This window comes from Lissotriton vulgaris, chromosome 6 (genome assembly GCF_964263255.1).
Source record: "Lissotriton vulgaris chromosome 6, aLisVul1.2, whole genome shotgun sequence".
Taxonomy (NCBI): Eukaryota; Metazoa; Chordata; class Amphibia; order Caudata; family Salamandridae; genus Lissotriton; species Lissotriton vulgaris.
In genome coordinates, this window is record NC_141694.1 from 309,906,794 (window position 1) to 309,919,049 (window position 12,256).

At 44.0% G+C, this 12,256-nt stretch overlaps 1 protein-coding gene across 3 annotated transcripts in view; it reads left to right on the top strand.

Annotated features, from left to right (window-relative positions):
- Positions 1-12,256, top strand: part of ROCK2 (Rho associated coiled-coil containing protein kinase 2) — a 582,433-nt gene that overhangs the window by 321,265 nt on the left and 248,912 nt on the right. For all 3 annotated transcript variants that reach the window (XM_086926333.1, XM_086926334.1, XM_086926332.1), the window contains exon 4: positions 8,965-9,102. In XM_086926333.1, coding sequence (XP_086782459.1) covers positions 8,965-9,102 — 138 coding nt within the window. The remainder of the gene's footprint in view (positions 1-8,964; positions 9,103-12,256) is intronic.

Genomic DNA, 12,256 nt, shown 5'->3' on the forward strand with positions numbered 1-12,256 from the left:
GCTTGCCGGCATGCATAGCAAGTGACATCATGAAGGGTGTATAATTCAAAGGGTGTTTAGGTCTCGCCTAAATGGCGAGAATTCAAGTGCTCAAAATACTCGTGAAACCACGGGTTTTTTCGTGCGGTTTCCTTCGAGTTCACGTGAATCACGTGACCAAACAAGCACGCGCATCAGCCTCCCTCCTAATTGCATTTTTTCACGGCCGCCACCACATCAAAGGGCTTCTCCCAGCATGTGCTCTGCGGCTTCTCCTCCCCTAATTATTCATGGCTGGCCGGTGGCCGGCCGTACTTTCCGTTTCCCTGTAAAATGTAGGAGTCCGAGTTCTGTCTCCCACTTTGAACACATAGTGCAAAGCTCTTCTGGATGCCATGATACAAATATGGTTTCTCCAAACGTCCTAACACCAACCAACGTGGTATCGATTGCACAGGTTATGCCGTACTACACTGCGCATGTCAATCCTCCCAGCTATTCGGCCTGTCCTGAGCGGCGGACATGACAGAGACAGGCAGTACGTTTCTCCACCTCCTCTTCGTTTAAATAAAGTATTCATCTGTGCTTTCATCCTAAATGAAGGACGTGAGCGAGATTGAATTGTTTTAAAACAGCACTGTTATTATGTATTAATCCATACGTACAAGGGTTAAACTTTAACATCGATTGCTAACCAACTTCAAAATGCGGTTCTGAGAAACCTGGATAAACCCAGATTAACAGGCTGACGAGAGTAATGCAAGGATTTTTGCAGTTTACTTTCCCAATAGTGAGATTGGTTATGGTTAGAAAAAAAGCCCCTTCCAAAATACCCAGGCTGCTTAACCGGAAGAGACTTCACCACTACTCCCGAAGGCAGCCACTCAGCCGCACACGAGTCTTGGTTTCAAGGCAGTGTGCCTTATTCCCTGCCGCAGCACTCTAATGTCCCGCTGTTTGAACAGTTTGAACTACCTGTCTTTCCATGACTCCATGGAAGCATAGGGTTACAACAAACGGAAGCCCGGGCGGACATAGTCTACTTACTGCCAGCGTGATGCCGAGAAGCGTGCATCCCTGGCAGAGCTGACTGGATAAGCAACAAACGCCGAGGTGTGTGATTCCTAAGAAAAACCGGTCCTGATTTATTCTGCAGTTCCTGATAACTGCGTGCGCTTTCCTAGTAGCTATCAATTCAACGCTCATACATTTAAAGAAGACAAACAGGTGAAGAAGAGTTGCTCTATTTTCCTATGATTATAGCTATGTCATTCGTGATGCGAAAGCTGCATGGTTGCAGTGGTCCCAGCCATTTATTCCGTTTTAAGACATGTTCCAATTATATAGTTTAGTGCTGGTAATTTTACACATTATAGTTAGTTTTTATGATACATGCAGCCTCACTCAGCCTCACATCCTCACCCTCACACACTCTCACCCTCACACCCCCTCACTCACACACCCACTCACCCTCACACCCCCTCACCCTCACACCCCTCAGTGCTACAACACATATGTGTGTGTAGGTGCAAATGCAATGTTCTTGGATTTTCGTCACAATAAAATACACTGAACATAATCTTCACAAAATGTATTTACAAACGTTTAAGCTAGTGCCATTATAAATTACAATAACTTTTATTTAAGTATTAATTATTTACAAAATTAAAAGCCATTGTTATTTGTAATATCAATACATCTAAGTCACGTAAATACAACACACATTGCATTACAAATGCTATAGGTGTCACATTTGCGAAAGTTAAAACTATTGACATTGTAACTGACAAAGCTATTAATTTTGCTATTTTCAAAACCAACACATAAATTAAAAAAGTGTCATTTACAGTGTCATTTACAGTACAATACAATACAATACAATAGGTGTCACATTTGCGAAAAGTTAAAACTATTGACATTGTAACTGACAAAGCTATTAATTTTGCTATTTTCAAAACCAGCACATAAATTAAAAAATTGTCATTTACAGTGTCATTTACAATACAATACAATACAATACGAATCGCTCAAACTTTCCTAATGCGAAAAGTTAAAAGTATGGGCATTGTAAATCACAAAACAAAAAAATAAAATGTCATTTAGAAAACCAATAGCTCAAACTTTCCTACTGCGAGACCTATTGGCAACGCCAGTGCTTGTTTAGTTTTAATGCTAATCAAAGAAAAAAAATTCTGATTGGCACGAAGAAAAGGTACTATTACTGTGGCCTCAAGACCTAATTTAAATGCACAAGCATGACAAAAAATAGAAAGAATGAAGAATAGAAAGGAAAAAAGCATTGGTAAGTTAACTTTGTCCAACAAGCCATGGCACTGAAGAGTGCACTTCTTTTGAGGCACATGTGCACAGGCAAAATGCCATGGTTCCCGGTGTAAGACCACCCGTGATTAAAGTTGACTGACCACTTTCACCATGCTGTAAACTGTGTTGAGTGGAAGAATTATGTGAATGACGGTTGAGCACAGCAATACATGAAGAGTATCTGTTTATATGCGTTTGATTTTTATTTCTACATGCAACTGGTGAGGCAATTCATGCTTGTCTCTTGGTTAGATCTAAAGATGTGCCCATGTTTTTACAATGGGCAGCAAACATCCAGCTTACTAAATTGTGCTTTTACTATAGCCCCATATATATTTACACCATACCAGTGAACATAAATGTAATCTGGTGACAATTAATTTAGAGCAACCATTGTCAGTACACCTTTCAGTGGGCCACAGTGCAAGCTGGTCTTACTGGGCCCATCTGTGGGGCTTGAGGCCTTTTACTCTTGATGTCCAGGGGCCCGACTTACTATGGATTCTGAGTAACTCACACTTTTGATTCTCAGGGTAGGCGTTGTCAGAGCAGTCTAAGGCTCCCTTGGGGGTGGGGTGGGGGTGGGTGGGCGGGAAGAGGTGAGGATACAGATTAATGAACCTGGACTCTCGGTTCAGAATGCACACAGCAGTAGCAATAAATCATTGTCCATCTAAATACTCGTATGAAAAATAAGTATTTTATTCCTACCGCTACCCACACAAAGGAAGAATACAACATTCACAAGCAATGGCACAGCCCTTCACCGAGGATGGGGCTACAGTTTCTTTGGTGGTTCACTGTCCCAGTCAATCCTCGTAGCATTTGTGATTATTTCCCATTCACTATTGGTAAATTCCAAGGTTTGCCCCATTAGTAGTCCGAGTCTCAAGAGTCCACTGTGACTCTGATTTAAAGTCAATAGTGTTCCAGCACAAACACGCTCAAATTGCCAGCATGTTTCCCTGGGGCTGTCCTGCTTCAAACATGTCTTGCCTGCATCGGCAGGTGTGGAGTGTCTTACGTTTCGGAGTTTGCTCTGTTTGCTGGCACTCTCAGCTGCTACATGCAAGGTCAGGTAAGTTGTATGCACGCGCTCAGTTGGCTGCACTTCATGGGTGCAGATTCTCACAGTTGTGCTCCTGAAGTGACCAGCAGTATCCTGCAGATTCTCCTGCGGGTAAGTGTTCCTTCAGCTCCTGATGGATGGGGGGGGGGGTGGGGGGGGAGAGGGGGGTGGCTACGATGATCCTGTCTTGGGTCCCTTGCCCAGGTGAAGGTGCACGAGTGCTCCCATGGTGCCCTCACTGTTCTGGCAGGGAAGAAAGAACAAGTTGCAGTCCTTGAGCTCCTGGTGATCCCCTTCAGAATACAGGGTCACCCCAACTCTGTCCACATGCTCCGGCCCAATCAACACAGTGAAGTTATCTACAGCGGCCCCTCCTGGCATACATTTTCATAGCGCCGCTACAGCACAAAGCTTCTGCCTTTACCGCACCGCACCGCACTGCAGTCTCTCCCCCGGTGGCTCCTCCTGGCATGCATAGTCGCTGTGCCACTACCGCACAAGGCTTCCACACTTACCGCACGGCAGTCATTCACATGGCTATCTTCACAATGGTCCCATCCTAGCACAGGGGGGTCACCGACTCAGCCCTACACAGGGGCAACTACCCGATTGATACAGCAGCAGTTTCCTCTCACCAGAAGCCTACTTGACAGGGCTCCCCAATGAACCTCCTATCCGTCACAGGGAACACTGGTCTTGGCAAACAGGCAGGCGCTCCTTCCTCAAGGGCAGGTGGTCCTGGATTCCCTAGGGGATATCCCCTCACCTAGCAGGGACACTAGCAAGCCTTGGCCCCAGTCCTGGTCACAGGCAGAAGTCTTGCAGAGCTTCCCTTCCTCATGCAGCCCATCTGGTTGCTTGGCAGATGACAGTTTTTGGGGTCTCAAACTCCCCTTCTTCTAGTCCATTTCCAAACACCGAATGTGATTTAGGGTCTGAGTCTTTGACATTTTATGTTGAGGGTCTACTTTTTTCGAAGTATATACTCCTGTGCTTCCTTTTGAAAAACAACCTGTTATAACAAGAGTGTCTCCAAAGCTGGATAGTCCCAAAACACAGGCCATGGGAGTGACTAGAGTCCACACCTTGATGCCAGGCACCCTGATATGTTCATTAAAAGGTTAACCCAAGGCCCCCAGCCCTATTCTTCCCAAGATGTGCCCAGGCTCTTCCTTGTGACCTCTCGCTGAATTCAAGAGCACCCTTTGAAGTGTACAGGGTGGGGGGGGGGGCAAGGTCCTCTCCTACCTAGTTTGAGTCCTACGCAGCTTACAGGAATGCAGCAATATACAAATCAGTCTGGGGGGATCTCTACCTCCTCTTCATGTTTTACCATGCAAGCCTGGGTCTCCGAAAATGGAACCCATGGCCCTCTATGTATTGCACCATTCACAAGCACACCCATGCCCAGAGTGTATACAACATACACTCATGTGACAGTACTGTATCCTCCTTTCACTGTACCACTCAGAGGCACACAGATATCCAGCACTTGCATCTTACAAGTGTGCACTGCAAGCACTGTATCCTTTATGTATTTTACCACTCATAGGCACACATCCACGCAGCACATTAACTCATCCTGCACAGCACTACATCCTTCAGGTACAGTACCACTCTCCGGAAGATGCACCTCCATCATATGCATACACCATGCATGCACTACTCAGTACTGGATTATTCCTGTATTTCGCCCTGCCCAGGTGCACACTCTCAGCACAGATACACCCCTTCTGTGCTACGCAGCACTTCACACGAACCTGACGTATGCCAAGAGTGAGTTAAGGACATAGCAACAGAATGTTAAAAAGTGAGTGAGCCTGTAGGCCTCACTACAGTGACACAGGTTAAAAAGGACCTGTTCACTCCTACTGATCGTGCTGCTTAACTCCTGGTGAAGAAGGCAGTAGCTTTCCACCACTATGAGGGTTTCGCTTTGGGCGCCTCTCCCGGCTCAACAAGACAGCTGTCCATAAGAGATGCACAAATAATTCATATTTGCCTAGGACAACAAAAATCAGCATTGGGGATCCAGAAAGCAGTACAGGTGGGCACTCGGGGCAAGGGTGCACGTGTATTCAGTGGCAACAACTGTACTGATAAATGCACATTCATTACTACAGTTCAAAGGTCAAGTGCCATCCTATTATCTCAGTACACCAAGGTTAACATGGGAAAATACTTATTGCCTCACAGATTGCATGTTACAATGACTTTACACAGGAAATCAACTCTAATTGACCATGCTTTTTCAGTGCACACATTCAACCCCCTGCATCCTATGTCCGGTTGGATACATTCTTTCAAAATAAATACTCATGAAAAACAGCATGGCATAAAACTTATATGAAGGTTGCCATATGTTAATTGTAATAGTTGTTGGGAGAGTGGCGAACATCATGTCACACTTGTGGCTTCATCGCTTGTCAGTCATGCCCCCTCCCCACACTCAGCAGTTGAAAATAAATTGCAAATTACACTGCGCATCTGCATACATATGTAAGTGTCGGACCTGGCTCTTTTTGTATGGTTATCCCCCAAACATTTTGCCTACTTCCTCCTATTTTGTTCTGACTTGTTTTTGTTGGCTCTAGGACTCTGGCCAATTTACCACTGCTGGTCAGTACATATGCTCTGTGTCCAACTGGTATTGGTAATTGGGTTTCCATGGTTGGCATATTTGTTTTACTGGTAAGTCTATAGTAAAGTGCCCTAGTGCTCTCAGCACTGATTGTGCCACCCACAGGAGCAGTAGCCCTGTAAACATGTCTCAGACCTGCCACTGCAGAGTCTGCAAGTGCAGTTTAAACTCCCCTGAAGACTCTTGCCAAGCCCAAACCGTCCCTTTCATTACTTGTAAGGAACTCCTAATGTAAACCCAAGGTAGCCCCAAGGACAGGATGCAGTGTATGTGAAAGGTAGGACAGGTACTGGTGTGTTTTACATGTCCTGAGAGTGAAATGATGCCAATTTCGTTTTACACTTTTGCAAGAGCTAACTCTCCCTTAGGGTATCATTGCAGCTAACTTATAACATCCTACAAGTTTGACTTTCAATTTGGAAGAGAGATATAGATTTGGAGTGTGGGTTCCCTGAACTCCGGATATAAAAACATATCTTTCTGCGAAAGTGGTTTTTAAGTTGTGTGTTTGAAATGCCACTTTTAGGAAGAGGGCATGTTCTTGCGTTACCATCCTGTGCCTCTGGCTGCCAGTGGAATTCACATCTGGTTTAGACTGACAGTTGGGCTGTTTGTGCATTCACTGTAGACAGTCACATAAAGGGAGCTAAGGTGTGCCCTGCATATCCTGATTGCCCATCACCCGGCTCTTGCGCCTTCCTGAGTGGTGGGAGGAGTTGTCGCTGATGCCTGAATAGGACACTCTCTGTCCTCTCACAGTGCTGCCTCCACCCCCTTGTAGTGTGTCTGGAGCCAGGACAGGGCAATGCAGGATCTGGGCACTGCAACGACTATCTTTTAAAGTATGCCTACTTCAAAGGCCAAAAGTGGTAAAAGCAGAGGCCGCTCCTCTGCTAAGGCGGAGGAGTCTCACCCCACAGGAAAAATAAAACAATAATAACATCATGTTATTATTGTATTCTTCAGTACTCCTCTGGACTGCCCACAGAGCCTGGGAGGAGTGGTATGCACCCTCTAAGTGCGCATGACCATCATGAGCACTTGGTATGTTCTCCACTGGGCTCTGGTGCACTAGGTGGAGAACATGCCCAGGCTCCCAGTATTATGAACAACAAGAGGGGCAGGTAGGGCTTTAACGGGGTCCAGTGCACGCGCCCTTGTAGCACAGTGTCAAAAAAGGAGTACGCAATTCCCCTGGATAAAAACCGATTTAGACAGTTGAAATCGATTTCAACTGTCTAAATAGGTTTTTATCCAGGGAAACTGCGTACTCCATTGGAGCACCAAACCATGGCGCTCAGACCAATCACAGCGCGCTATCAGCAGCGTCGTATTTGGCTCAGTAGGTCTAGAAGCCTGGGTGCTTCCTGTTCCTGCATCGATGGAAGAAGAGGACAGAGGAGAAGAGGTGGTTAGCAGTTAAGTTTAATTTTTTCTTCTTCATTTTTTTAACCACGCCTCTGCCCCACGACTACTGCCCCATCACAGCCGCTACTGGGTATAAGAATTGGTCCTATGACCCCCCATCTTTAGAACACTTCTGGATAAAGAGGTGATTCTGCCAAAAAGAAGAGCTGGAGAAGCTGTAGGAGGGGAACTGCCACTTTGTTGCTGTGTTGGGCTGATCTGCTGTTTCTGCCTTGCAGAGTGGACGGACTGGTCTTTGCTTTCTTCTATCCTGCTTGCCAAGGCTTTTGCCTCCTGTTTGCCTCCTGTTAAGAAGTCTCAGGCACACAAAATACTTCTTGCAACTCTGTTGGGGCTACTGGACTCTGGCATCTGAGAGTCCTACCCTTGCCTGATGTGCCTCCCTCCAGTCAAAGGGCCTCCGATTTGGGTTCTGCAGTTGATCTCTGTAAGATTTAGAGCAAAGCAATGCAAAGCCTCGCAAAGCCTTCCCGGGCAGCCTCTCGGAGCTGATGCCCGATGACTCGAATCCTCGCCAAGTCCCGCCGCAGAGCTGACAACCCCTTGGAACTGACGCTGGACAACTGGAAGCCCCATGAAGCCTTGTTGTGCAGCCCCAAGAACAGGCCCCAGACGACACAAAGCCTTGCAAAATGTACCCATCACCTCCTCACGCATGCAGGAACAGACTCATCACCTCCTCTCCCAGTAAGGAACCGACGCATCACTTCCCCTATGTGGCAGTAAGGAACCGATGCATCATCTCCCCTGGGATTAAAAAACCAATGCATCAGCTTACCTGCGTGTAAGGAACAGACTAATCGATTTGCTTACCGGTGCGCCTTTTTTGTCTTTGATTTTGATGCATCTCAGGTATTTTGTGTTAAAAGTGACACATTCATAGTTTTATATGGACTTAACTATTTGAAAACTTTTAAAAGTGATATCTTGGATAGTGTATGTTGGATTTTTGTCGTTTTGGTCTTGTGTTACGTAGATAAAGAATTGCTATGTTTCTAAATTGGTGTGGTGTCCATTTGCAGTGTTGTCACTGTGTTACTGGGTGTTTATGTACAAATACTTTACACATGCCTCTCAAATAATCCTGACCGCTCGTGCCATGTTAGCAGGGGGGGGACAGGGGTTATCTTGGGTGTGTAACTTGCTTACCCTGACTAGAAGGGAGGGTTCCTACTTGCACAGGGTGAAAGCCATTGCCAATTATAGATTTCTAACAGTAAGCATATGTGTGTATATGTTCAAACATGCATGTAATATGTGTATGTATATATACATATATTATTGAGTACACACAATTTTAGTAAGCATGGCTTGAATTTCATTCAGATGTCGTATAATTGTGAGTTTTTATCTAAGATTGTTACATGACTTAATAAAAGACTAAACGTCAGACTGTACATTTAAATATCAAACACCATTTCGACCTGGTCCTTTCTGAAGTATGCAAGACATTTAGTGTAGTGAATATAATTTTTCTTTTCAAAATTGTCCATATGTTTGTAATTGTAGGTTTCTTTTCTTCTAGGTCCGACATAAAGCCTCACAGAAAGTGTATGCAATGAAACTCCTCAGTAAATTTGAAATGATTAAAAGGTCTGACTCTGCGTTCTTCTGGGAAGAGAGAGATATAATGGCCTTTGCGAACAGTCCGTGGGTGGTTCAAGTAAGTAGCGCAGATTTCAGCGCGTCATGAAACATTTTGTTGGTGAATCTCTTTTTCCACATTTTGTCTATAGCTATAGAAAATACAATCGTGGAAATATTTTCAATTTTTAGATTATTATATTACTCACAGAGTGCAATCAGAACTACTAAAGAAACTAAAAATGTGTTTAATGTAGCCATTATTTTGAGTACTGGGAGATAACCGTCGTACCTTGTGGGTTCTAGTATTTACTGTAAAACGATGACCTTCAAAAACATGTACTTAGTTAAAATGCCAATGTTGCCATCCTAGGTTAGGTGTTGGTTTCAAATGTACCCTCTATTTGCCAAGGCATGGAACCAGCTGGCTGCACTGAAGAGGTTTCTTAATGATGGACTGATTAGAGTTGTTGAGTGAGTGCTGTGTTTGGCGGTCTCGGTAAAGCAGAGGAACGTAGGGATATCAGTGGAATTCCCTGAAGAGTAACTCATGAAGATACTTATGGTTGATTCAGAAATGATAGTTGATAGTCTTGAGGGTTCATAGTAACACAGTGAATGAGGCAGAGCAATACTTTCACTTTCAAGCTATCCTGGAATCAGCACTTACTGTTGTGATGCTCCTCAACTAACAATAGTGGGCAGGGTCCTTTTTTTAGCTCTGGGTTTTGACATTGCAAGTATTAAGCAGACACAGTGCTAACAATATACATAAAGTGTGCTTTGTGTCACACCCTTTCAACCAGTGTTTTTTTTCAATCAGCCTCTTGCAGCCATTGGCCTGAGGCTTTGTCAGTCACATTTAGCACAATAGAATATTTATGTTTCACCTAATGCCATTAGCTGTTTGGATGTATCCGTCCACTCCATTCAAGTGTTTGCAATGAACTGCATGAAGTACTATTTTAAAACTATACACCTCTTTGCTGGCTTTCTCCAGTCTCATTCTGACGTGCTAAAGCTGCATTCTTTTCACTTTAATCCCAGATTTAGTGGGTACGCCAATGGTTGCTTATAAGGTTGTAAGAATAAAGAATTCAGACAGTTTAAGAAAAAAATTGTGGAGGACCTCAATGGCAAGCACACCATTTGAGAGGTCCCTTACCTTACTGATTTGAGGTTGAAGGTCACAAGCCTTTCTTCCACCCAGGCCCCCAACCAATTTCATTTTGTTCAGACCATCAAGGTCATCAGTATGTGACAGCAGTTGATAACTGCTGCATTTTACTCACTTGTATATTAAATAGCAGTAACATTTCTACAGGAAGTACTATCAACAGCAAATCAAGTTGTACAAACGCAGGTGATTGGCTGAGCAGATATGTGGTACTGGAAAGTTGAAAGTATTTTGTGTATTATGAGTTGGGTATTGTGAATGTAAAAAGTAAAGAAGAAACAATGCATAAATTAACATGATACTTCAGTTATAGATCATACACACATACATTTGGGTGGTAGAAATTGTGCGGTGGGTGTGGGAAGAGGAGGCCATTGTTTTGTGGTGGCTGAGTTAGAGACATTTTAAATTAAGTCAGAGAGAGAGGTGACTACTTTCAAATACAATATTGAAATATAAGGGATCTAGTCTTACATACATTTACAAGTATTGTATACCGTACTGTAAAGCCATGTGGAGTTGGTAGATGTTATCACAGATATTGACAGGTTCTTTGGCTCAGTGACCCCCATGGCAGTGCTAGTAGAGGACTTGCAAGGTGATGCACCAGCTACCAAGAGTTAGCCTCAGAAATCAATGTTACACTTTTTTCAGTAACATCACTTGCATCGTTTCTACACAGCACGGCACAACGTGGTATATAATATAACAACCCAACTAAGTTAAGTCAGTCTTCCTTCTTAGTGGTCATGCTGATGGTGAGCACAAATTGAATGTAAAATACATTTCTTTGCAGATGCTCTCCTGTTGTTTTCAAGCGCCACTTGGGAATAGGTCGGCTTCTGCTGAGCTCAATTACACAGAATGTGCAGACAGGGGCACTTCTGATCTTTTACGGCTTCAATAACTTCGGCTCAGGGATTTTAGATTCAAGTCTAATTTACTGCTCTTTGCCTGGTACCATGGTTGTTCACCTTGTTTCAAAAAAGACCCTTTGTATTCTGCTGCTGCTATACTATCAAGAGGATCCTCCCCATCATTCCTGAGAACTGCAGCGAAGCCGCTTGAAAGCAGAGGCTTGACATCTCATAACCTCACTAGAATATATACTTGGTTCCTCCAAGCATTTTTCATTCCTGTTGTATCTATATTTCCTTCAGTGAGACAAGCCCCAAGGTTTGAGCGGATGAACATCCACTCTTGTGTTGACTTGCCAGTAAATGCCTCTGGTCCTTTTCCACTGAAGTATGCAAAAAAGTGATGGGTGGAATGCTTAAATTAATCTCAGCCACTAGAAATTACCCTCAGCTGCATCCCTCTTCATAGTTATTTTGCAAACAATGCCACCTCATTATGGACCCACCGATATGTAAATCAGTCTTTATCCTACTCTAATTGAAAAAGTCCAGCCCAAACTGTCAGGCTAGGTCCTCCTTGAACCAGAACACAAGCAACCAAAGGCCGGTTTCGCCCTGATTTGGGCTCCTCAGTCAGGTGTAACTTGGTTCCAGTAGGCTCTTTCCAGTCAGACACCATGAATTCAGAGGGTATCTCAAGAAACGGTGATTCAGTAAATATAAGTTCCTTATTTCTCAAAGGATTTCTTTACCCACACCATGTGAGACCGAATTGTGATACGCTGAACGTAGTTCTTTATTGATTGTTTTTCTTCCTCTTTCTTAAAAGTATAGCAGCTGGCATATGGAGCATGGGAGAACAAAAGGAAGAATATTTTCTGTAATTGAGGTATTCATTCTACGACAACGTCTTTCCTCCCTTTTCAGAAAGCATCACATTCTGTAACCTAAAGCATGTTCTCATGCATTATCCATCCCTTTGTGCATTATTTATCACTGCCATGTGCTCTATAGCTGGGGCTTACCTCATTCAGCAAAGCCCACCTACAGAAGGAAATGGCTCCATACCACAGGAACTAAGCCGACTCTTCCGTGCTTTTTGGTAAAATGCAGATAAAGGGTTCAGGTTGACCAAGGGGAAATTAACAATAATTGTCACATAAAGTTGAGATAGTTTGTGTTCTAGGACTGCAGGAAGC